Here is a 25,247-nt window from a genome sequence, read left to right as displayed (position 1 = left end):
ATAAGAGAAAAGAGCAAAGCCCACTGCATTTGTTTTCTATTTTTGATATTTACGTGGTTTGCCTTCACTGAACCAATAAAATAATCATGACCTGATAACCACAACTGAGGGCAATTGAGCTCACTTTGTCCAAGATCTGACCATCAGCAGGTCGCAGACGAGGCTCCAAGGGCTGGCTGTGGAAGCACAAAGTCTCCGGTGAGATAGTTCAATATGGCTCGAAACTTAAAGGATGCAATTGTGTACTGAATTAATCCTTCTGTCTGCCAGCAAAATGAAAATCAACACAAATCTGACTTCACTTCTGAAAGAAAAAAAGAAAAGGCCAATCGATCTACTTTCTCCAAAAGGAGGCTGAAAGATTATTTGACTGCACCTGAGAGGAAAAGCCTCTAATTAGCAGTTTCTTCTGACCTAACTAATACAAGCTTAAAAAATGTACCAGTGAATCTTTTCCCCAAACTAGACATTTCCAATATACATACTGCTTGACAATTCATTTTGAAGTCAGTCAGAATTTTACTAATAATAAGCATGCCACAAAGTCAGCCTTGTGAGAAATGGCCTCAAGTTGTGCCAGGGGAAGTTTAGGTTGGATATGAGGAAACACTTCTTTCTGTAAGGGGTTGTTAAGCACTGGGATGGGCTGCCCAGGGAGGTGGTTGAGTCACCATCCCTGCATGTGTTTAACAACCATTTGGATGTGGTGCTCAGGGCCATGATTGAGCGGAGGGCTGTTAGAGTTAGGGTAGGATGGTTGGGTTGGGGTTGGACTGGATGATCTTTAAGGTCTTTTCCAACCTGAGCGATTCTATGATTCTACGATTCAAATCTTCTCTTCAGTAGATCTTTGGGCAGATCCTGACACGCATTATAGTCAAGTAGCTTGACATCTTATTGATAAAAAGGTCAAAATCTTCTGTTCCACCGACCTGTTCCTGTTATGAACAGCAGCACTTCGCTGGCAGCACAGGAGATAAAGAGGGATTTTCTGTTGTACCTCTCCCAGTGCCAGAGATTCAGATGACTTTTTGCAATGCTGCAGAAGGCCAAGCAGGAAACCCAGGCAGCCACAGAGCACCCAAGCCAATCATCCCAGCTATGGGAGTGATCTTCAGCCACTCCATGAGAGAAAAAAAAGATTTCATGAGTGTCATTAAGTAGAGGAAGTGAATATTTATAGTGGAGATAACAATTGCTCAGACACACACCAGTGCCATGGACCTGATGTGGTTTAGGCAGGTGAGTGGTACTCCAGGTCCACTTCTGCTCTCTCATGTCACCAGAAGTCAGGATTAACTGCTGATGTCAATGGAAGAAAAACACTCAGAGTAGGGATGCAGGCCAAAGATACCTCTAATTAATAGCACCGTTTATTAAGAAGGCTGGCACTGGTACGAGTACATTGATGTACTTATCCCACTTTATTTGCTTTTGCTTACAACTGCCATCAAAGAGTTGGTCAGCAGAGAGCTCTGCCTGGGGATAGCCACCTACAATGCCAGGTATCCGCATTCAGCTATTGACAACAGTCTGACAATGAAAAGAAAGGCCTTGGGATGATTACAGATGTCAGAAGGGACTGCTTTCCAAGCTGGAGAATTGTTTCAGACCACTGTACAGATCCCATTTACCAGAACCCTGATTAAGCAACATCAGAAAAAGGAAAATACACTGCTTCTCAGAATACTTTCTTCCATCACTAACTTGCCCATCTTACAGAAGGGTATTTGAAGCTGGATAAATTCAAGCTAAATGTAGTTCAGTGTTCCAGTAGCCCACTACTTGTAGCAGTCTGCCTGTTCTGACCGGAGACACTGCAGTACAAATAAGAAGCAAATCATAAACCTCAACCTGCATTCCCAAGGGTCAGAATGCTCTTTCTAATCAATTTGATGGGAGATTCAACATGAGCCGCCAATGTGTGCCCGCAGCCCAGAAGGCCAACCAGATGCTGGGCTGTATCAAGGGAAGTGTGACCAGCAGGGAGAGGGAGGTGATTCTGCCCCTCTGCTCTGCTCTCATGAGACCCCACCTGGGTACTGCATCCAGTTCTGGAGTTCCCAGTACAAGAAAGACAGGGAGCTGTTGGAGAGGGTCCAGAGGAGGCCACAAAGATGCTCAGAGGGCTGCAGCACCTCTCCTACAAAGACAGGCTGAGGGAGCTGGGCTTGTTCAGCCTGGAGAAGAGAAGGCTCTGGGAAGACCCTATAGCAGCCTTCCTGTACCAGAAGGGGCCTACAGGAAAGAAAAGGAGGGACTTCTTACAAGGACAGATAGCAACAGGAAGAAGGGAAATGGTGTTAAACTGGATGACGGCAGATTTAGGCTAGATATTAGGAAGAATTGCTTTCCTGTGAGGGTGGTGAGACACTGGAACAGGTTGCCCAGTGAGGCTGTGGATGCCCCTCTCTGGAAGCACTCAAGGCCAGTCTGGATGGGGCTGTGAGCAACCTGTTGTAGAAGGAGGTGTCCCTGCCTATGGCAGGGGGCTGGCACTGGGTGATCTTAAAGATCCCTTCCAACCCAAACTGTTCTATGATTCTAATTTATTTGTTCAACACAACCTTCAGATGACTCAAAGAGGTGATTTATTATTGGTCTCAATCTGAAACAAAACTATCCATAGGGCATATGTACATCTTCATGTAGGTTGAAGGGCTATAACAAACAGGAGAGCGCTGGGCTTTGCAAGTTGAGCACCGCTGAGAAATAAAAGTGCGGAAGTGCGATCCCATATTCCAGCTGTAGGTAAGAACATGAGCTTTAAAATCGGACACCATTAGAAAGATTTTTCTGTTATATTCAGATGGAAGCAATTCAAAAAGGAATACTCCTATGTACAGCATCCACAATGAAACAACAGCAAGAACTGATTATCTCATAAGACAGAACTACTCCTCACTCTAAAGGCAAATTTACTAGAACAGGTTGCCCAAGGAGGCTGTGGATGCCCCATCCCTGCAGGCATTCAAGGCCAGGCTGGATGTGGCTCTGGGCAGCCTGGTCTGCTGGTTGGCGACCCTGCACATAGCAGGGGGTTGGAACTGGGTGAGCACTGTGGGCCTTTTCAACCCAGGCCATTCTGTGATTCTGAAAAGCAAATGTAAAACGTGTGGTATTTGAGGAAGAAAAGGTACATCAAGGTTCTGCTCAGTAATAACCTGCTTTGCCTTGAAGCACAGTGCAGGAGAATTCAGTGTTCCCTACCTGGCTGGGGAGGTCTGATATCTGCCTACACCTGGCTGTGCAACCAACAGGGCAAGACCACAGGAGAAAATGGGTTGTCCCATTAATTGCAGCCCCTGGTGAACAGCTCTTCGGGTTTTCAAGTCTGACCACATTGGCAGGAAAGGTGGAAGAGCAGCAACATTGCTGCTGCAATTCCCAAACTCCAGGTGCTAGGAACAACAGTAGAATCCTCCCCTGAGACGGTCTGCAAACCCACAGCCACACGGGGCCTGACATGCACACGAGGGAAGGGCAATGTATCTGGTTGAGACAAGCTGTGCTATTTTCAGTGCTATCAGAAAATACCTGCTTGTCAGTAATATTTCATTTGTAACAGTAAGACATACAAACAGAAAAATGCCTTCCAAGTTAGATGCCATTCTGAAAAGAAGGGTCATGGGAAACAGAGGCATTCCTAAATGTACCACACAGCTCTGTATGCATGCAACCTGAAGGAGCAGGGAAAAGGGAAAAAAGAAAGCTCTGTAACTACTTCGAGAAGAGCCGAGAACAGAAGATGCTGCTTGACACTAAAAAGTGGACTTCAGGGCAAGAGTCTTTTTAAGTTTACATTACACAAGCACAGGAGTCCAATTTCATATCCATTTAATCAAAGCTCTCCAGCATGCAGTGCGCTGCACAAAAGGAGCAGGGATGGCCTCTCACTATAAGCCTGGGGTCCAGGCAGAGACAAGATAGAAGTGGAAATGCAAAGCAGCAAGCAAGTCCTGGGGATGAGAAGTTATCTCACAGCTCAGAGCTCTGCTCCCCACATCACCATCTCCTCTGCCGTGGCACCCCGTCACACTGTGGGTGTTCCATATATGTACCACATGCCCTACACCTACACATCCTCTGAGAGGATATCTTCTCACACTTCAGTACAGGGGTGTTGATGATGTAAGCCAGTATCACGTCAATTAGATAATCTGAATTCCAAACGTGGATGAAGAATTACCTCTGTAGAAGCCAGAGGGGGAAAAGAGATTTATGATTTGAATAATATGAGCTAATCATAAAGGGCATTTTGTTTACATGCTTTGGTAAAGCATGTAAAGGTGGCTCTGGGCAGCCTGGTCTGGTGGCTGGTGACCCTGCACATAGCAGGGGGTTGAAACCAGATGAGCATTGTGGTCCTTCTCAACCCAGGGCATTCTTTGGTTCTGTGATTCCAAAGGAGGATAGGAACGACGTACTACAAACAATGAGAAAATCTCTACTTTATTTTCATTTGAGAGCACTGGTTTGTCCTAACAAGAACCCACATTTCTATCCAGGCTTTCATTTGGAAGGGCTTCCCAGACCAAGAACTGACCTCCTTGTAAAAACAGATACACCATCATCCGTGGCAAACTGCTCCTCCGTCAGTACAGTGCAGGTACTGAGGGGGACCTCCATCTCCACAACTCAGCTCTGATGTATATTCAGGTGTGCTCCCCCACATCTGAAGAGGTCAGTAACACCACGCTGAGCATTCCTCACCCCCCATCTGTCAGCCTGTTTTAGGACTGGAGAAAGAATGAGAAGTCTGTAATTCTGTGCTGATCGATTCTGTGCAGCTCCTCTGGCACACGGTGCGGGATGGAGAGCAGCGCAGTGCAGGAGCAGGGTCATGCTCTCCCCACCTCCAGGAGCACAGACCGGTGTCTGACAAACACAGTGCCACCCATAGAAGAGCATGCATGCAAGGACAGACCAAGTAAACAGATAATGCTCGATATTTGTACTTTATGCTAAAAATGAAACGTCTGCAGAACAGCCCTGCATGCTGTGCAGCTCCTTATTGCACTGACGTGAAGTAAAGTCTTGAAGCACTGAAATGGCAAACAGGGACAAACTCCTCACAGCAGTTCTCACACGGGCAGAAAGCAACCTGCACGTTATGGCTCGCTTCCCCCAAGGGCTGCAGCAGCACCAGTGGCTTCTTGCTGCCGACCGCAGCTCCGGGGCCCTTTCTCTTCTGGTGTTTGTGACACGTCCTGTGGCCACGCTCCGGGATGCTGCTGTGTGCACTCCTGGCTGACCTCAAACCACAGCTTCCGTACCACAGCTCCTTTTCCTCTCACTGCTCAGATGCGCTGAAGACAGCCTGCTGCTAGGCCTAGGAGAGAGGACAGCGGCAGGTCATGTAAGGTGCAACACCATGCAGGGAGGGCCCACTCCTGGCAGGGTCCTGAGGCAGCTCCTGCTTGCAACACCACGGTGGACAATCATAGAACCACAGAATGCCTGGGTTGCAAAGGACCACAACGCTCATCCAGTTCCAACCCCCTGCTATGTGCAGGGTCACCAACCAGCAGACCAGGCTGCCCAGAGCCACATCCAGCCTGGCCTTGAATGCCTGCAGGGATGGGGCATCCACAGCCTCCTTGGGCAACCTGTTCAGTGCGTCACCACCCTCTGGGGGAAAAACTGCCTCCTAATATCCAACCTAAACCTAAATCATCTTAAAATCTGACCCAAAAGAAAGGAGAAGGCAGGAGGCCTTGGGCAGGCCTGAGGGGACAGCATGGAGCTGCAGCAGGGGAAGGCCGGGGGGTGAGGGCAAGGCTGTGCCCCAGAGGGCGGTGGGCATGGCACTGCTCCCCAGGGCGGTGGGCACGGCCCCGAGCTGTCAAAGGGAGCGCTGGGACACCGCTGTGACACAGGGCTGGGGGTGCTGTGTGGGGCTGGGAGTTGGATTCAATGATCTTTGGGGGTCCCTTCCAAATTGGGATGTGCTTAAACTTAGCACATGACAGCAAAGCTGGACACTACCAGAGACAGCGTGGGAGAGGAAGGATGCAGGGAAGACAGAAGCTGTACAGTCAGCTTCTCTCACACAGAGAGAACCCGAGCACAAGGGTAGCACCAAGAAAATATTACCCTTCTGTCTTCTATTTTTCCCCAATAGCTACATGCGAACACACTGCTACCGAAAGCCATCTCAGCTTTCAATACTGGAATCAGGACTGATTAACAGATAGAGTAGAGAAAAGCAAGGGAAACTGTTTGACAAAGTTCAAACTGGAGCGACAACGTTTTGGTGGATAGGAGGAGAACTGCAGAAAACTGTTGAGAGAACTAAAGACTCCCTTCTTCCTACAACATCAAACCATGCAGCCTTGGTTACAGAAGAAATCAATTTAACAAAGGTTGCTTCAGTCAGACTGCCCTATTAACATTGATGAGTGCCTAATGTGCTGGCTGAGCTCTGAGTGCTTTCCATCCTGAGCTGACGTTCAGCTGGAAGCAGACCAGCCCTCCTGCCCTGCAGTACTTCTGTGAAGAACACAATGGGATCACTATGTGGGAATTTTGGAATCCTGATTCTGTATCTCATTCAGTCAGTTACCTCAAAGGAGGCCTGTTGTACTGAAGGCAGAAGTCATGCATTCTCTTTCTAAGTGGCTTTGATATCTATCAGGGAAGAAATAAGAATAAAGTAATACTCGTAGTTTTGTAACAGTAATTTATGCAGCAGACCCAGATTGCCACTTCTCCCATTCAGTACCTCCATATTCCTAAAATTCCTTCCATGTGTGAGTGAGCAGCTTGGTAAGAATTGTAGATTAAGCCACAAAAGAGAAGAAACGAAACAACAACAGAAACAACACGTTACCTTTGCTAGACTGCACTCCCGCTTTGATGAAAGGCAGTTCTTCCTTAAGGCTTCTCTGGTCTGTACATTAAAAACAACAGAAATAATCAGAGGCAGTGGTTTATGGGTATGGAAAATATTAATGTAATCCAGGAAATGACCCAAGTACCTTTCTGTCCAGAAGTGTCCCAAACAACAGAATGAAGAATCCCTGAAACATAGCAAAAACAGTCATCAAAGCCAGTATAACCACTCGTTGTTTCTCAAATATTTCTATTTCCTCTAGCATAAATATAATAATGCCTTTGAGTGTGTGAAAGAGCTCATCATCTATGACGTAGGTAGCAGCATTGACCATAGAATCATAGAACGGCTTGGGTTGGAAGGGACCTCAAGGATCATGAAGCTCCAACCACAGTCAGGGCCACCAACCTCCACATTTCATACCAGCCCAGGCTGCCCAGGGCCCCATCCAACCTGGCCTTGAACACCTCCAGGGATGGACGGGGCATCCACAGCCTCTCTGGGCAGCTGTTCAGCACCTCACCACTCTCATAGTTAAGAAAAAATGAGTTTGTCTACCCAGATCACATGGTCTATCCAGGAATGCCAAGAATGGATATATAATCCATGCTGATTCTCATTACAAACTGGACTGATGGGTTACATACCAGAACCTTTCCTACGTACTTAATAGCAGCATCAGCCAAGAGCAGCCAAGATAGTCCGGGTACACAACAGTATGTTGGGCAATACTGGACTTTGAGTAGCACTGCTGAGTTACACAGAACCACCTTTAACGTCTAAGTGAGAGTTCCCTGTACTTGTAGATTGATTAAGATGATCTTTGCAGTTATTAAACATGAAATCCTCTGGCTAATGTCTAATGTAAGTTATTTCACTCTATGCCCAAACTCGCTGAGCTTACCTGGAAGGCATTGAGGAGCGCAAAGGTAACGTGGAATGCCAGAGAGTGACTGTCAACCACTGTTGCTAACCCAAACCCCCAGGTGAGGCCCAGCAGAGGCGTCAGAAGGGCAACGTTTTTGCTGATTCGGATCATGTTGCTCAAATCCCTTGACTTGCAGCTTTCTCCAATAGAGGGCCTTGGAGTCTTCACCACAACCACCACTACCACAGCCAGATTCACTGCAACGATGCTCAGAGCAGGTACAGCAAAGGCCAGGAGGGCTTTCGTCTCGTACCAATTGAGCCAGCAGGCTCCACTCCTTAAGTACCCATTCTTTGGTTCGGTAATAGCGACGGTGAGGATGGATATGACTAAGGGACATCCATAGCCAATAACAAACGCCGTAACTATGAATACTGATCTTGTTATCTTAAAAAAAACCAACAGTAATCCATAGAGAATTAAGAGACCCAGGGTAAACATCCAGAAGAACAAGGCAAGATAGAACAAGTGAAGGAAGAAAGTGGCTGCCACACACAGGCGGTAGTTCAGGGCTGTGTTGTGCACAACAGCTGCCACGATGAACAAGATATCGGCAATGAGAAGCGACGTGGCGATGTTCACCAAACAGAAATGGCGCATGTAGGTGATTTCAGTTTTGGTAACGTGATGCCAGACAGCCATCTCAATGGTCAGGCACAGAATCAAGCTGAAAATAGAAAGGCCCAACCCCACACATGTAATGTAATCCAGCACTGTGTTTCTCAGCAAGGTGGGGGACATCAAAATGGAGAAGGATCTGAAGGTGCGGCGGCGGTGCTTGCACATGCAGACAACACTGCTGATGTTGTCGGACTTCATTTGGCACGCCTTGTTATCCCACCTCCTTTCAGTAGAGTGCCATCCAACGCACTGAGCCCCGACGCTCTCCAGCTTATTCACCTTCTCAAAGGTAAGTAAAATATGCTGAAGCTCTTCTGGAAGGGACACGGATAAAACCATCCCATTCACAGAAATGGGGTCCGGACGGCTGGCTTCTATAATGGCTCCAAGCGTGGGAAACGCAATGCTGATGGCTTTGGAAGTGTTTGGTAACTTCTGAAGTTCTTCTTCTGGAATGACCACACGCCCGCTGACATAGTTCGTCTTATTCACCTCCATAGAAAAATCAAAGCTCTTCCCTGAAGCATTTCGATGTATGCTGAAGCCTTTTGTAGAGATGAAGTGCTCCTGAATGTGTTCTGACCCGTTCCTTAGAAGAAGTTTGCCAGCAAACAGGTTCACTGAGTCCAGTAACGTTGAACTGGCGTTTCTGTCCTTTACAAAAGCCCAATTGGAAATAACGGAGCTGTTCAGAATGTGATTTGCTATCTTGCTGTAACTCTGAAACAAAGAAGAAAAATAAGGTATTGCTGATGCTAAAATGAACTAATTCTATTATACCACTGGCAGACTCTCTAAAAAGACTCATTTAAGTTGAAGGCTAATTTCGATAATGCAATTATACTCCTTCAACCATAAATAGGTTAATGTAACCCTTATCAGCCCAGCCCAAATGTCTCACTGGCATGAGTCACCTTGTCCTTTTCTCTTCACTGTCCTAAGGGTGCTGGGAGGAACAGCATAGAGCAAAAAACTCAGTGCGCCGCAGATGGGTTCCAGCTGACTGCTGCACAGCTTCGCTCACACCTCCCTCCCCCACTCTGCCTCTCTGCTTTCTGAGTTCATCACAGAAAGATTTCAGTTTTCATCAAAAAACACATGAAAACAGAGTTGTGGTCAGCATTTCCCACACAGCCATCTCCGTGGTGTCACGTCTGAAGTCTTCCCCCTACTGCTCTCCAATGCCTATAACAGCAAGCCCTGCAAACACTTGCTTTTCAAGAGCAAGGATTCCACCAATGGGTGAAATGGAAGATCTCCACATTACATGAGTAGGTCACAGTTTGTCTGACAACAAAACTCAGCCCCGTTCGGGAACCTCTTGCAGGGGCTCTCCATGCACCTTGCAGCTCTCACTTCACTGGGTAGTGCCTACAAGGAAGAAACCTTACGTCTGCCTTGACAAGCTCAGATCCACTTCTTCAAGCCTATGGAAGTAAATACCTGCATTTTTCCTCTATTGACATCCTCTGATAACATTAGGGAAATCATCTTTAGCAGCTCCACAATATCAGCAATATTTCCTGGAATTGCTGGTGAAGACAAGATATCTGGGATGATGCATGAAAAATCAGCTTGACAGTTACTTTTCCCACGGTCATCAGCACCAAAATATTTTGCTCCATCTCCAGGCTTCCCATGCATTGGCTTTCCTGGCCTTACAAAGGGAAAGTGTCCTCCTGCAATGTGTCCTTCTGAACTTGGAAGGGGTTCCCGTTTAGAAATCCTCTGGACGGAGAAAAATAAATTTGAGACAATTAATGAAGAGGATGAAATGAGACTACTGCTACACCCCAGCAAACTGTGCAGTCTGTGCTGGAAGGCCTGAACCCCAGCGCCAGCGCTCTGCTGAGAAATATGTCTTGTTTGCAGAACGCACATGAAGGAAGGGAGAAGAACTGAAAGTAATGTTTTATTCTTCGAGTGACTTCGGAAAAAAATGTTCCTTTTGTCATCAGGGAAGGATTTATCATGAATCATCTAATTATTACAGACCTTTGCACCGCTCTTTTCTCAGCTTCATCCCAGCGTATCTTTGCTTTCCACAATCTAAACCAAGACATTCACCAAGTGAAGAAGGCAACTTCACTTCTGAATTGTGTTTCAGCGCAGGGATTTCCCAAAGTCATTTCCCATTGTTTAATTTTAGACAACAACAAGGCTTTTTACCACAGTAATCTCTGTTCCAGAATCCCATCTTCTTTCCTTTGCTCAAGACACAAAGATTGGGTGACAGTGGAACACGTTATGACCGCAGGCCAAAGTGGATGCAGTTACATTACCTGAAAAAGTGACTGCACGTCCAGATTTGCACAGGCATCTGTGAACATTCGCCACGTTCTGTCTTTGCAGACAAAGCTTGTCTCCCCATGGAAGGAGGGAGAACAGGCCTGAATGCAGAGAGTTCCGCTGTCTTCACAGGGAATCAGATCTGTACACCCATCTGGAAAATAAAGCAAGCAGATGTTTCTACTGTGCAAGACAGCACAGCACAGTCCATGAGGTATCAGAGGTGTAAGTACTGATAATGGATGACAGTTAAAAAGAAATGGAGATGACACTATTACTCACTGTACCTTGCAGGTCGCCAGCCCTGGATCCCTTACTGAGGACCTGAAAAATAACACAAAGGAGATAAGGAAAAGATGAGCACTTGGAATAAACTAGGAATGCGACTTCGTATGCAAAATGGCATCTCTGATGTACACACTCTCAAGGTACGGGATGGAGTGTTCAGAGCCCTTCACCCCATCCCTGGAGGCATTCAAGGCCAGGCTGGATGTGGCTCTGGGCAGCCTGGGCTGCTGGTTGGCGACCCTGCACATAGCAGGGGGTTGGAACGAGATGAGCATTGTGGGCCTTTTCAGCCCAGGCCATTCTGTGATGCTATGATTCTATGCACACAGAGCCATTCGGAACTCTCTGCTAACATTTGTCCCTATGGAAAGCCTTCAGTTGCCTCCTTCTATTGAAGTGACAGTACTGAGATAATACTGAGATATGGCAGGGCCATACATGCCTCCAGAGTTCCTTGCCTACAGGTGCTTGCACTGAAAGAACAACCTTGTAAAAATTTGGAGAGGAATATATTTTGTGTTTCCACCAATCCTCATAAACCCTCAGAAGAGTTCTATATTCCCTGGCTCAGGTCTACTTTGCATAAGCACAGAACAACCACATGAAACCAACTCTGCATGCGTTATTCAGGACAATTGGTAGGTCTGGGAGTGTTCTGTTGGTATATCTAAACACAGAGACAGCAACTGGAAGAGAGAACTGATACCAAAATAAACATAAATTTCATTTTGATATAAGAAGCACAATATTACCCAAGAGCAATGTTGACCCAAATATACCCAGTCCAAAAAAAATGCATCACTCCTTATATGAAATGAGATGCTTCCCTCTCACTGGGAGCTGAAACTCAGTTTTGGGCTAACCTAGGTGCGTTGGTGACTCCCATCCCTCCCAGGTTGGAACGAAGCATTGCAGAGCTCTGTACCCACAGCAGCAGTGCTCAGCTCCGCTCATGGACTCACCCCAGGAGCAGTGTGTGGTGCAGCTGGGAAGAGCACAGCCCAGAGGAGCAGGCAGAGGGCTGCCCTCACATCCATCCCCCGCAGTCACTGCTCTTCTCCTGGAAGAAAGGCGTTAAACATGACCACATCTGTTCTCACTTAGGAACATAGTTTGGTTGCTAGTAAGCAAGCAGCTAACTCCATTCCAAAGGCTGTCCTCCGTGCCCAATACAAGGTGATCTTCAGTTATCATTTATTATCATTAATCATCAATTCATCATTTATTCACTTTTTTTCTGAAAACTATTTGTGCATTTTATCAGTGCTGGTTACAGAGATTAGCTCAGTAATGACTAAGTCATGATTACACGATGATAACTAACATTTTGCAATACATTTGTTCATGTTTGCCAGTCTACAAAAGCCTTGCTTTATAATTACTTATTTACTTCTTTAAACATCTAATTCATTGTGATCTATGATTCTCTAACTCTGAATTCTGCATGTATAGAACCTGTATGTGCATGAGTACATTCATGTCAAAGTGTTTTGGTGCACCAGTGTTTCAGCCCTACTTGTAAGTTAAGAGAAGTGAGAGAAAAATTGTCCACGTTGTGTTCTGGCAAAGTAGAGGAGTTATCTCTAAGGAAATCTCTTACTTTCTCCTCCTGAAAGAATAATTATTGTAATTCTCATTGAAATCAGTTTTTCTCACTCGTCAATAAGAGGAAATGGCCACAAATAATTGAAGCTGGAAATGAGCCAACAGTGTGCGCCTGCAGCCTGGAAGGCCAACTGTGTTCTGGGCTGCATTAAAAAAGGGGTGGTCAGCAGGGAGAGGGAGGTGATTGTGCCCCTCTACTCAGCTCTTGTGAGGCCCCATCTGCAGTACTGCGTCCAGGCCTGGGGCCCACAGCACAGGAATGACAAACAGCTGTCGGAGTGGGTCAAGAGGAGGGCTACTGAGATGGTCAGAGGGCTGCAGCACCTCTCCTGTGAGGAAAGGTTGAGGGAACTGAGATTGTTTGGCTTGGAGAAGAGAAGGCTGTGGGGAGACCTCATTGTGGCCTTCCAGTACTTGAAGGGTGCGTATAAACAGGAGGGGGAACGGCTGTTTACGAGGGTGGATAGTGATAGGACAAGGGGGAATGGTTTTAAACTGAGACAGGGGAGGTTTAGGTTGGATATTAGGAGGAAGTTCTTCCCCCAGAGGGTGGTGACGCACTGAACAGGTTGCCCAAGGAGGCTGTGGATGCCCCATCCCTGCAGGCATTCAAGGCCAGGCTGGACACCCAGCCTCCATCATCAGCATGTGTTGGAACAGAAGGAGCCCTGCTCCAATGGATAGTTCTCTGTCCAACACATGAAAGGCCAGGCACACAGCTGGCTCCCCACTTCCTTTGTGGCATTTTGTTCATATTTTGTATGCATTTCCAGACCCAAGTGTTTATTCATTAAGAAAATACCATGAAATAAAGAGCTACATTGATGCACTGAATTTTAAGTTAGTTCTCAAAAAGAACCTCACGTCAGCCTCTGGAACCCAACCCATTATGGTGAAAGCACTGACCAGCTTTAAAGCCAGTAAGCATCAGCTCTGCTAAGGCACAAAGTTTGATAAAGGCAAGAAAAGCAGCAGGCTCAGATTAGCAGGAGGTGGGCAGGGAACACCTACAGCAGGAGGGAACGTATTGCATGGGCTTCTGTTCCAGTTTCTGCAATCATTAAATTCCCACTGCGTGCTCTTAGCCCTAATTCCATTTCACATCTGGGAATTCTTGACTTCACGATGCTTCATCGCCGATTAATTCATACCCACTTTGCATTTCATCACCTGCATAGCTCCACCCAGGGCTGCCATCTGTAAGCAGCTGTAGATCTGGGGCAGCTCCAGGCAGCTGAGCCGCCCTGAGATAACGACACGCATTGCCCACGAAGCACTGATCTCGTTCAGTTGCATTGCTTGACTCATCGTGGAAACCACCCAGCCTCATCTCGCCGAGATAACCACCGTGCATCACCAGATGCATAAAACACAGCAGTGCAGTCAATCACTTCAGGGAAAGAACGTGGATACTCTCACAGAAACTCGTATTAAAGTACATACACGTGCACTGCCCCGGGCATCTCCCAGTCAGGAAGTCATCACCAGCTACTGATCCTTCTCCTCCAAGTGATGGCATTTGATCCCAGCGCTGTGGGGATGGGCAGAGGTGCCAACAGGAGGAAGAATAAGTGACAAATAGTGGCTGGAAGGGGTTAAAGAAGAAGAAAGAACCACAGACTGGTGGGCCCCAGATCTCCATCCAAGAGTTCTCCATCACCTCGGGCCACAGCTTTCACTACCCCAGAAGCAGAGCAAGTCTCATAAGGATATGTTGTACAAAATCAAAGTTTACAGGGGGGTTATCTATTCATTCACACAATTTTCTTTCCCCAGATATTCACTACAGATTTACATTATGTGTATTTAACATCTAAAGAAAAAGTTATTAAATCCTTAGGCACCGAACTAAAATCTCTATTTAGGGCTTTAATGGCAGTATGGTCATCTTAAAACCCAAAGAGCTCAAAAGCACCACAGGGTCATCGCTCGCATTGCTCACTGCCATATCACACGTTGAAAAGGCTGCAGCATATGCTGCCAATTAAGGATAAAGATTAAGGCTGTTAAATACAGACTAGGGTTGCATTAGTGACGTTATTAATGGAATCACACTTGGAAAGGGTGAATTTAAGTAAATCAAATTCTATGATCTCGATAGCAATTTCAGCAATAAGATAACCTGACATTTTCTCATAGGTGACAACACTGTGATTAGAGACCCAAGGACAGAACCACGAGCGAGAAGCAGAGGTGCCCAATTACTTCCACGGGAAGGAGAAGCACGTGCCAAACACAGAAGTGCAAAGCGAACGCAGCCCGAATCACTCCGATATGTTTGGGTTGCAAACAAACCAACTCCACGGGTTACAATTCCCTCACAGGTAACATCCAAACAGAGCTGGAAACACGCGTTGCGATGGCACTCACCCTGCTCAGGACTCCGGGTTCTGCTGCACGGAGGATTCACAGCACCGGGGATCCCGGAGACGTCACCGGTGAGCGCCCAACCACGCACCCATGGCCACGCTGCTCCGGCGCTGCGCAGGGCTGTCCGTGTGCCCCACTGCGTGTTCTCTTCCCATGGGGAAATAACCTGGGGCATCAGCCTGCTTTCTCACCGGCCCCACTGGATTGGCACTGCGGGACCGGCGGATGACAGCAGAGGTGTTGCAGTGCGGAATACCAGCACTGTCACAGACGCGCCCACAGAGAGCCAGGCTGCCACTTTGCCACAGGTGAGTCACACCTGAGCAGCTGTACCTCCCCAACCCTGGGGGGAGCACCGTCTGCTCTCCTGTACTGCAGAGATCTGCTCAAACAAGCTGCCCGTGTCCGTCTCGAACCAAACAGGAACCAAGGCAAGCACAGCAGAGCACCCACACCACCAACCCGGGTAGACTCCGTGACTCGCGCTCCGCACAGTCCCAGGCAAAGAATTATAGAGGCAGCACCTCCACACACCTTTAACTCAGAAGCAAAGGCCCAAACGCACTGGTAACCCAACGCACTGCTTGGAGGCCTCCTCCCCAGGTAGCTGCAGCCGTGCACCCACACACACCCAGGAGCTCTGCTGCAATGACTGAGCAGCCCCCGGCTTTTCCAACACCTCCTCTGCCCAATTCGCCCTCTGAGGGCTGCTGTATCTCAGCAGATGCACGCACTTCTCCCAGAAATCTCTTGAGGTATAAAGCTGTGCTCCACGGGGCTTAGAAACACCCTCACAATGTGACTCCCACGGGTGAGGAGAGTGCTCTGAACACGTGGGGCTCCACGCGCTGCAAGCTGGTCGGGGCTGTTTGCATTTTTCAGGATGGAGGTACGTGCCTGGGCACCCACAAGGGAGGGGCTGCAGTGGTTCGGCCCTTCAGCTCTTGCAAAACTCAGTTTCCCAAGACAGAGGTGCAGCTGTTTTGACACAGCACAGGGAAAGCAATCGGCAACACCTCAGAGAGCTTTAAGCAACAGCCCAAAGTCCAGAGCCACAAAGGCCCATTTTTACCCTTTCCTTTGGAAAGACTTAATGAGACTTCTGCTAAATTAAACAAAGGCTGTGTGTTCATCAAGGGTTAACGTATACTTTGCTAAGTAACCCCAAGTCAAACCCTGCAGTTCGTTAGAGCCCCTCATCAGAAACGCAATTCTCCTGCAGCAACATGAAAGAGGAACGTCATCTCCCAGCGACTGCTCAAATCAAAAGGCACACACGGGGCTGCACACTTTATTTCCCCAAAACTGCCTGTAAACGGCAGGTGACAATATTACAGAGCATGAGAATTGAATACACATTTCCCATTTTTAACCTGGTTTCCTGCCTTTGTTCATTTGCTTTTCCCCTCACCTGTGCCCTCCTCAAACACAGCACATTGAGCCTGCACTCCGTATTTAAGCAGTGATTCCAACGTGCACTGATTTGTGTTACTGAGTGCTAAGAGGGAGCTTAAAACAAGCTCAGGAGCCGCACAGAAAGGTCAGATCAATTAGCAGCACCAAAAATTGAAAGAAAGGAATAGGAGAAGCTCAGAAGTTAATACTCTCAGACTCACTTGTAAGATTCAAACCAAGCCAACAAAGCAGCAGCAGCTCGCAGCTCCGGGGACAGCCATCCTGCACATCATGAGCCAGAATAACCTGGCAAGTGAATACCAATGATGTCTCCTGGGTGAGCTGAACGAACAGCAATGCACTTTCCCACCCAGCCTCCTCCTGCAAAGCATCTTCAACAGCACAGGAAACATCTCGGACCATGAAGTGAGCAGACGTGTCAACAGGTTGGACTCATTTTATTTGCTGAGTTTGGGGAGCATGCATCGTTTTACAGCACAGGAGAACGGGTCAGAGAAGCGCACTGCTCTTAGGGAACTGCTCTGTGGAACACCTCCAAAGCAAGGCCCTCCTCTCCAGTACACAACATGAGCTGAAGACGATACAGACATACATTAGGGCGATTTCCTCATGGCTAAACACACTCCTGGCAGCGACTTTTACAAGAGGGCTTTATTAAATCAGGTCGTTGCACTCGGGTCATTTATTGCTATAGCGAACAAAGGCCATTCAATAATAAGTACCTTTCATTTGTGATTGTAACTGATTGTCTTGTCCCACTTCTCTCCTACATGCCACACACAGGCAGTGTTCGTGGAGCAATCCAAGGTCTGCTTCATACTGCAGTCACAGTGAGGAGCTCATACAACAAAACGCACCGCTCCATTCGGCACAGTTCCTGCTCTCCATCACCTGCCCCACAGGTATGAGCTCCAGGGGAGAGCTCAGCATCTGACCAACAGCACTACTGCTGTGTGTGATGCATCAACACAGAGATCTGCCCCAAGTCTCCATTTGTGACGCATCTGAGCAACTGAAAGTTAAAAGCGCTAATGCTGAATCAGCTAATCAGCAGTGTGCCTACCACACAGTGCCTACGTACCTGCACAGCACAGTCACCAAATTTAATGAAGAATTTCAATCAGACGCTGCCAAAAAACATCCTCCAATTGACTTTTGGGTGTTTGCATGTTGCCCAAGGAGGCTGTGGATGCCCCATCCCTGCAGGCATTCAAGGCCAGGCTGGATGTGGCTCTGGGCAGCCTGGGCTGCTGGTTGGCGACCCTGCACATAGCAGGGGGTTGGAACTCAATGAGCATTGTGGGCCTTTGCAACCCAGGCCGTTCTGTGATTCTATGGTGATTTTATGATGCACCAGCTGTGGAAAAAGCATATTCTCGAGAATCAACACTTCCACGTCATCAGAGACGTAAGAAATAGTCACTACATTTATGACTATTCACAGGAATATAAAGTTATTTCTCATTGTTAAAGTTGCCAAACTAACATGATGTCTTTGTCACGTGAATTCTGCCAGGTGAACGGAGGGAAGGCTGTTACCCACCACTAACAGGAGGACTGCAGCGGCCTTTCTTTTTTAACCATACGGTTTTTTAATCCTTTATCAAGTGAACAGAGCCATCAGTCTGATCGCCTCCCACAGCCTCACATGCCTTTGGTTTATCCTGCTGGTGCACTGTGCTAAGCCCTGCGGATAAAGGTAATGGCAATCAACAAGATTTCAGCTTCTTTCCATACAGAAAGTGAAAGATGTTTATGGACACCAGCACAGTGCTGTCACAGCAGCTGTTCTGATCACTCACCAAGGAAGGATGTGATCAAATTTAGAGGGACACAACATGCTGAGGAGGTTTATGGCATAAACACATAAATATTGAGACCTTTCGAGAGTATCAAAGTTCAAGTGATTTATTTTGAGCCATATTATAAACAAAAATTGAGTACTGTAAAAACAGATCAAAATGCATGTTCAGCCACTGGAAAGACTGACGACATCAGTTTAGATACGCAGAAGCACAGACCCTGTGAGTTCAGGTTTACTTCCCACATTGCGTGCTGCAATATTTGAGGCACAACAGGTTCGGTTCAGAGCAGACCCCAGCCTCCCTTCTGCAGCTCTTCCTTCTGTGATATTAAAAGTTCATTTTGTTGCGACTTCGTGACTCAGTCCTAAATCCCTTTTTAATCCAATAGTGCAATTGACAAAACGTTCTGCTAAACCGCCCCGATGAGGTCAACCCTTCTCAGCACCGTGCATAGGTGTGCCACCCGACCCGTGGCATCCACAGATTCCTATCTCACGACCCGGCTGACAAACAGCAGGCAGACACACAGCAGAACCCCGGCTGAGACTGCCAACATTAAAAATACACAAATCTCATCTCTTCCCTTTCGCAACGCAGGGGGAAAATAGTGACTCCAATTCCCATACAGCTATGCTGTCCCTCCCAAGGGACTCTTTTACAGATTACTTGTAAAGATAGATCACCCTATTTATAGTATAGATCTCTTTAAAAATTAAGCTACAGATATTCAATAAAAATCTATTAAGAATTCCCTCTCCTCTTTATACAGATTCAGTAGTATTGTCAAGCAAACCAAAAAAATAAAGGTCTGCAATTCCAGCACAGTAAGAAATAAGGCCTCTTTTATATTGGCAAGAAAATTACACCGTTTTTCTCTTTTGCTTTTTATCTCTGAATAGAAGACTATATTCCTTTGTTGCAATATATTTCCTTAAGACTGTAGAACTCCAGCATCCATTATGACAAAATAAGGAGTCAGTTCTACTCGTGTTCAGCTTTGTATTCCTGGCAAGTTGAAGACATCCAGTCCATGGGCGTATCATGTAGACATCACTGCTTTCTTCAGTTTTTCTATCTCAATCTGGAAAACAGGCATTTTGGAAAGAAAAGTCATTGTTAGAGCCACAACAATCTGATGTCTACACAGCTTCCACCACAAATACCACTTTGAAATCTCAAAGACCCTTAAGTAAATGAAATCACAGTACAGAAGCACTGACAGCTCAATATCTATGGCTGCTGTTATGCTACCAGGCTGCTTAATGAGCAGGAATTTACAGTCATTAGAAATGTGCCTGTACTTCTGGCACACAGAGATGGATGGACTCACTCTGAACGACACAGTAACAAAGCTGAAGGGTGGAATCTCTCAGTGTGTCTCTGTGTAACGATGGATCAGACTGACTTCCTAACACGGCCTTCCTGCAGGATAGCATGCCAGTTTTAACCTTTCCTTCTTCAAATGGATTTAGGACAAACAGGAGCTCACTTCCTCTTCACTCCCAGCATACCTCAGGCAGCTTCAGAGATGCATTAAAAAAACTTGCCAGAATTTCTCCAGATTTGAAAGCAGCTTTAAAGTCAATAAGAAGTGCTCTTCCACAGAGATAACCCCCTTTTGGATCAGACTAAAATATTTTTCTATAACGAGCTCACCCTATTAACTTAATGACATGACACCATAATGCAGCTTGCTTTCATCAAGAAACTGAGGTGGGTGATGCTCAGAGGGAAATATTCAGAGGGACATTTTTCAGATGCATTCTACTCTTTTTGGCTTTCTTTCTAAATCCTTCTCACCAAGGATTTAGGAAAGCTGATGTTTTCCTATTTCTCTTTTGATGACACATTAAATTCACCAAAACCTGTATGGTGTTCCTTGGAGCATGTCCTGCTGTGAGACATCTCTAGCACAGCGCAGAATCTAGCAGCCCTCACTTGACGTCCCAACACACATACAGTTAGAGGTGATTATTTCCCAAACAAAGAGAGCTGAACAAAGAGGAACTGAATCTCCTGCACACATCTACCTGCCCCGTGAGCCATTCCTGCAATTACACCCCAGCAAATCAGTGCAGGAAAGGTTGAGAGGGTCCTTTAAGACCTCCCCCTGCAACCAAATTCCTGAACAATGTATATATGTTTCTAAATCCTTTTTTCTTCCTTTGAATTGCTCAGATTACCTCCAGGTTACTTCGCATCAGCTTCTCCTCTTCCAAATCCTTCCTTAGTTTTTCCAGTTCTCTCCTAATAATTTGTAAAGTAACAGAAATCAAAGTTAGAGGAGGGGGAAGCACAGGCCTTGTTTCAGTTTCACAAGAGGGATTCATATAAGTCTGATGCTACATCTTATAAACCAAACATATGCAATTACAGACCCACTGTAACTGGATTCAGATAAGAATGATCACTGCATCTCTGAACAAATGAACTCATCAAGCTCCTGCACTCATCATGGAATACTTTGTTTTAGAGGCTAACCAGCCCAGATGCTTCACAGCCTCTCCAAAACTCTCTCTAACAGCTGGGTTAGTTATAGCACGAGTCATCATTTAAACAGTACCAGAACAAATGCCTGTGCTCTAAGAATAAAGACAGAAATACAGTTACTGCAGATTGCCCTTTCCTGTGGGCTTTCTTCCCCTCCATCTCCCCCCAAACACAGCCCTGCCCACATGCACACACCACGGGGCCACCAGGGTCCCATTAAACGTTCAGCAACCTTTGTCCTGCTATCAGTCATGTCAGCACACGCAGTTATTACACAACACCAGCATGTTTACTTACACTAAAGAGCACCAAAATCATCTACTTTTTGTTACAGTGATAGTAATACCTGTTTTAGATATATCTTCAGGAGGCAGTAATGAAAGAAGGAGCATGAGGTAGGATAGATAAAGCGTTTATGAATTCCAAAAACACTTTGATATCAAATCAGTACATAGGTAGGCCATCTAGCTGGATGAGCTTCTGAAGGAAGAAGCCCTGAATGTCAATGGATTAATATATATGATAGCTTTATCCTTAAGATGTTTGGCATTAAAGACGCTTAGAAGATGTTAACGTATATCCGTTTGTGGGTTGGGAAGGAAATTACTCACCCGTGTTCTTTTCTCAGTGCATCTACTAAATTCATCAAATCTTGAATCTGAGCCCTGAGCTCTTCCACAGAAGCCTGTGAATTATCTGTTTCAACTTTAGGTTGGGTCTCCCCAGACAGAAAGATGACAGAACTTGGTCTCTGAGATGAAGATGGAACTGGTGGACTCAACACAGATGGCTGAAAAGATAAATCAGTAGAAAGCTAAGAAATGCAGACTTTCTAAACTACCTACTTAGTGTACAAGTTGTACTGCTAGGGGAGCTATTAGCATTTAGCTACACAGACACAATTTACCATGTGCATTTAGAATTACAGAATGGTTTGGGTGGGAAGAGACCGTAAAGGTCATCCAGTTCTGGACTCTGTGCTGTGATGGGTTGCATCAATCCGACCCGGTAACACAAGCAAGAGAAACAACAGCCAGCTGCTCGGCACAACTCTGGCTCCATGGTGTCATACCTTTCTCATTTCAACTGGCTTTGGTTTGGCACTTTCTTCTTCTTCCTTCTGCACCTTCAAATTTTTTTCTGGACTGTCGTTTTGACTTGCCTGGAAAATGAACAATTCAGAACATTTGCCAGGGAAGGTTCAGGCTGGCTGTTAGGAAATACTACTTGTCTGAAATGGTGGTCAGGCACTGGAATGGGCTGCCCAGAGAGGTGGTGGAGTCACCAACCCTGGTGGTGTTCAAAGAGCATTTGGACGTTGTGTTGAGGGACGTGGTTTAGCAAGAACCATTGGTGATGGGTGGATGGTTGGACTGGATGATCCTGTGGGTCTTTTCCAACCTTAGCGATTCTATGATTCTATAGGTTTGAGAATTAGGAGGAAAAACAAAGAAAAAGGCCATGTTTCCAAAAACACCATTGATACTGGATTCATATTGCTGGACTACTATGGGTTTTTCTCCTTGCTCAGAACTTCCCTTCCCCACAATACTCATTCATCTGGATTTAAATCAAACAACCTTTGGGCAGGATTTGCAGGCCTCTCTGTGGTGCTCAGCAGAGCAAGTCCTTGGTGCTTTGGGGTAGCTGTAGCTACTTCCACAATACAAAGCCATTAACAGGAAGTTAAAGGACACTGTAACTGACATGACTGAGCTGTAAAACACGTCACTATAAATAAAGATATTTACTGTATATTAATTCATATGTAAAATGATATAATAATTAGGGACTGCACTCTGTTTGCACTTTCTCACAACCTCAAGCTTTAACAATTGACAACATTTCCAACATAACATTAAGCTAAGACGGAGCTAAAGCCTGTGTTTTGCTAATGCACCATCAGTGCTGCTGGGAGCTCTGGCAGTACACCTCAGAACAGGAAGGCTCTGGAAAGAGCAACACAGCTGTGCTGATTTTCTCAGGTACACTCTCTTCCATTTGCAAACAGTTGGTATGACTGACCCCTGCAGATCTGAGTACAATTCCGGAACAAATGCACCATGATCACGGAATGGCCTGGGTGGAAAAGGACCACAGTGACCACCTAGTTTCAACCTCCTGCTATGTGCAGGGTCATCAACCAGCAGACCAGAGCCACATCCAGCCTGGCTTTGAATGCCTGCAGGAATGGGGCATCCACAGCCTCCTTGGGCAAAGGATACTCACAGCACTCCCGCAGTTGAAGCGCGTGGGCAGCCTCCGGCCGGGCATCTTGGGCCGACTGGCGGTGGGGTGCGACAGGTTATCTGAGGTAGCTATTACATCATCAAAGCTTAACAGATCTAGAGAAGGATAACAGAACAGACGGCCATCAAGAGCAGAAGGTTTTGCTGCGCTCCTTTTTAACATCATTTTTCCACGAGACAAAAACGAAACACATAAATAATCAGATTTCTTATTGCTTCAAAGACTTTCAGCACACCCACCAATGAGCTGTGTAACACAACTACATGACTTCGGCATATCAGAGAAGTCACATTTTCCCCCTTGAAAAGAATTGATTCATCTGCTCTTAAATTCAAGGTCTAATTGAAGTAGTGCTGCAGTAACCCAGTACCATATTGAGCTGGTGTGTTTGGAGAAAAGTGCAGTTTTTACTGTTCTCTGAGATAATTAACAAGCCAACCACTGTGAGAGACATGCTCTCCAACCCTTGCAAGCAGCCTGCTTTCTTATTGCCTACCAAGCACAAAAACTCACGTTTAGCAACTGAGTCCAAAATAAAAGCAACACAGTAGGTGCAGAGGTTCACGTGAGTGTGTCAGCAAGACATGAGCCTTTCTGTAAGGTCACGTTCTGCAAACACTGCTGTACAGAGGAGTTTCCCATATTCAGTACTTTGCCTGCAGAAACCACACGACCCCAAGTCTGTAAGAGGTTTAGAACCTCGTCTCATACTTCATTAGGGCACACAGATCTTTCACTCTCCACACTTCAGCTCTCAGTAACCTCTCTTACATGAAATCTTGCTTTTTTCCTCCCCCCGTCTCCTTACAACCCTTATCAATGGAAATTCTTTACATCCTACAGGGAGATATGACCATAAGGAATATCTGTACAAATGTAGACCATTTGTAATTCACCTGGTTAACAACTGGGCTTCTTACTGAGTCTCCACAAAAGTCAGTCAATCCTTACCTGCCAACAGGTATCCATTGAGACAGGCTTTTTGTTTAAGCATTGATGTAAGACATGATTTTACAGCACAAATTCAGCAAGCTTGTTCTAGGGACTCTGAATGCTTAACTAAAATGCCACACAGTGGTTATGATGGGCAGCAGAAAAAGTGCTTCCAAGTTTTGGTGGGTTTTCTGTTTTGGTTTGCAACCTCGTGTTTTCCCATGGCATCCCAATCTATCCAGCAGAAGCTATGACAGCCCTATTTTGTCACCTATGCTCAAGCTTTAGCAAGAGGTCAAACAAGAAAAAGGCCATAAGAATACTGGGCTGGACCACTCACAGCACTTTGATGTTCAGCTGACATGATATCATCTGATTAATGCAAAGTTCTACTTGCAGTGTCAGGGCTAATTTATAGCTGTAGGAATCTAAGCCTTCTAATGAATGGTTTAACTGGTTTTAACATCTGAATGAAACTGTGTTTCGTTATCTTTTAAGTCCTTAAAACATTCACGTCTTCCAGATGTATCTGGACTTCCCACTTCATCTGTTGCCTTCTGAAATAGAAGTGTTTGTGGCACTACCAGCTCCCAGCCCGCTGTGCTGCCATTTAATTCTATTGCAGAGAACCTGAAGATGGTCGTGGGTAACTATGTGTAACCGTGTCTGCAATTCTTAGAAAAGCAGGGAAGAACACCAAAGTAGGAATAAACAGAGGAGCGATGAATGCAGGGGGCTGGAGGAGCAGGGGTGAGGGAGAATTGACTCTTAAGGCATTTCTCTTACAGCCTGTGCCAATAAAGCACCCTGCTTGTTAGAAATCAAGCCAAAATTACCTAGCAGCACATCCTACTGACTTTGCTCAAAGTTCAGAGTAAGCTTCATGTGAAGCAGGACTTGTCTGGGTTAGGTGTTCTATGAAAAGGGAACAGGAAGAGAGGAAAATCCATATACACAGACATTGTCCTCCCATTTCAAACATTTGTAAATGATCTCCTTTTGTAGTAATAATCCATTTGGCAGTAAATTTAAGAATTGAAAATGGAATTACTATGACTGGAGTTGTTTTAAGGCTGAGTGAGAACGCCTTTCTCACTGGAAAGATAAGTGAGCCTTTAACAGTTAATCAGGGCAGAATGTTAAAAGCATCTCCTCTGCAGGCTTAACCTGGATCCCTACACTGTAGAACTGCCAGGAGCTGGAAGAGATACAGTGGGGTGAGGGGCTTTGATACCATTTGTGAATGCTTTAACGTATTCCCATCAGTTTGATTAAAATGCCTTCCCAAAAAGAAGCAAAGCCAAAGGGGTTCATACATCCCATCACGCTGGGATGCAAAACCCACAGTGTAAGTGAGATGTATCTGGTATTTCAGAAGACCTCACATTAATCTGCAGAGTGCAAAAATGTGACAGCA

The 25,247-nt window shown here is 46.1% G+C and overlaps 2 protein-coding genes across 7 annotated transcripts in view; both read right to left on the bottom strand.

The window, feature by feature from the left end:
* Positions 1-164: 164 nt before the first annotated feature.
* ADGRF4 (adhesion G protein-coupled receptor F4) lies at positions 165-19,193 on the bottom strand. 2 transcript variants are annotated; one of them, XM_015285161.4, is made up of 9 exons: positions 14,937-19,193; positions 11,924-12,021; positions 10,961-10,997; positions 10,667-10,827; positions 9,828-10,112; positions 7,740-9,104; positions 6,981-7,022; positions 6,833-6,892; positions 165-304 (listed from the first exon to the last, which is right to left on the bottom strand). In XM_015285161.4, exons 2-9 carry the CDS (start codon positions 11,996-11,998, stop codon positions 299-301), a joined length of 2,031 nt encoding a protein of 676 aa, XP_015140647.1. In that variant the 5' UTR covers positions 11,999-12,021; positions 14,937-19,193; the 3' UTR covers positions 165-298. The 2 variants fall into 2 exon arrangements, with proteins under 2 accessions (XP_015140647.1, XP_015140646.1); XM_015285160.4 differs by lacking the exon at positions 165-304 and adding an exon at positions 4,425-5,332.
* The window catches only part of CD2AP (CD2 associated protein), a 66,473-nt gene continuing 59,459 nt past the window's right edge, over positions 18,234-25,247 (bottom strand). For 4 of the 5 annotated variants that reach the window (XM_015285163.4, XM_015285165.3, XM_040697331.2 and 1 more), the window contains 5 exons: positions 22,877-22,992; positions 21,720-21,809; positions 21,259-21,437; positions 20,341-20,404; positions 18,245-19,238 (listed from right to left, as the gene is read on the bottom strand). In XM_015285163.4, coding sequence (XP_015140649.1) covers positions 19,197-19,238; positions 20,341-20,404; positions 21,259-21,437; positions 21,720-21,809; positions 22,877-22,992 — 491 coding nt within the window. In that variant the 3' untranslated portion in view covers positions 18,245-19,196. Of the gene's footprint in view, positions 19,239-20,340; positions 20,405-21,258; positions 21,438-21,719; positions 21,810-22,876; positions 22,993-25,247 lie in introns of all 5 variants that reach the window. The other variant, NM_001318403.2, reaches the window with a different exon arrangement.

Source organism: Gallus gallus, chromosome 3 (genome assembly GCF_016699485.2).
Source record: "Gallus gallus isolate bGalGal1 chromosome 3, bGalGal1.mat.broiler.GRCg7b, whole genome shotgun sequence".
Lineage (NCBI taxonomy): Eukaryota > Metazoa > Chordata > Aves > Galliformes > Phasianidae > Gallus > Gallus gallus.
The sequence above is the reverse complement of the archived record's forward strand: the minus strand, read 5'-3'. Positions and strand labels throughout refer to the sequence as shown.

What these genes read in the sequence shown, in the direction of transcription:
- ADGRF4 (XM_015285161.4), bottom strand. Translation starts at nt 11,998, where the DNA reads ATGGATGTGAGGGCAGCCCTCTGCCTGCTCCTCTGGGCTGTGCTCTTC. An exon ending in CAGGGCTGGCGACCTGCAAG is followed by an intron (nt 10,828 to 10,960) that starts GTACAGTGAGTA and finishes TTTATTTTCCAG; the next exon opens with ATGGGTGTACAGATCTGATT. An exon ending in GGACACTTCTGGACAGAAAG is followed by an intron (nt 6,893 to 6,980) that starts GTACTTGGGTCA and finishes TTTAATGTACAG; the next exon opens with ACCAGAGAAGCCTTAAGGAA.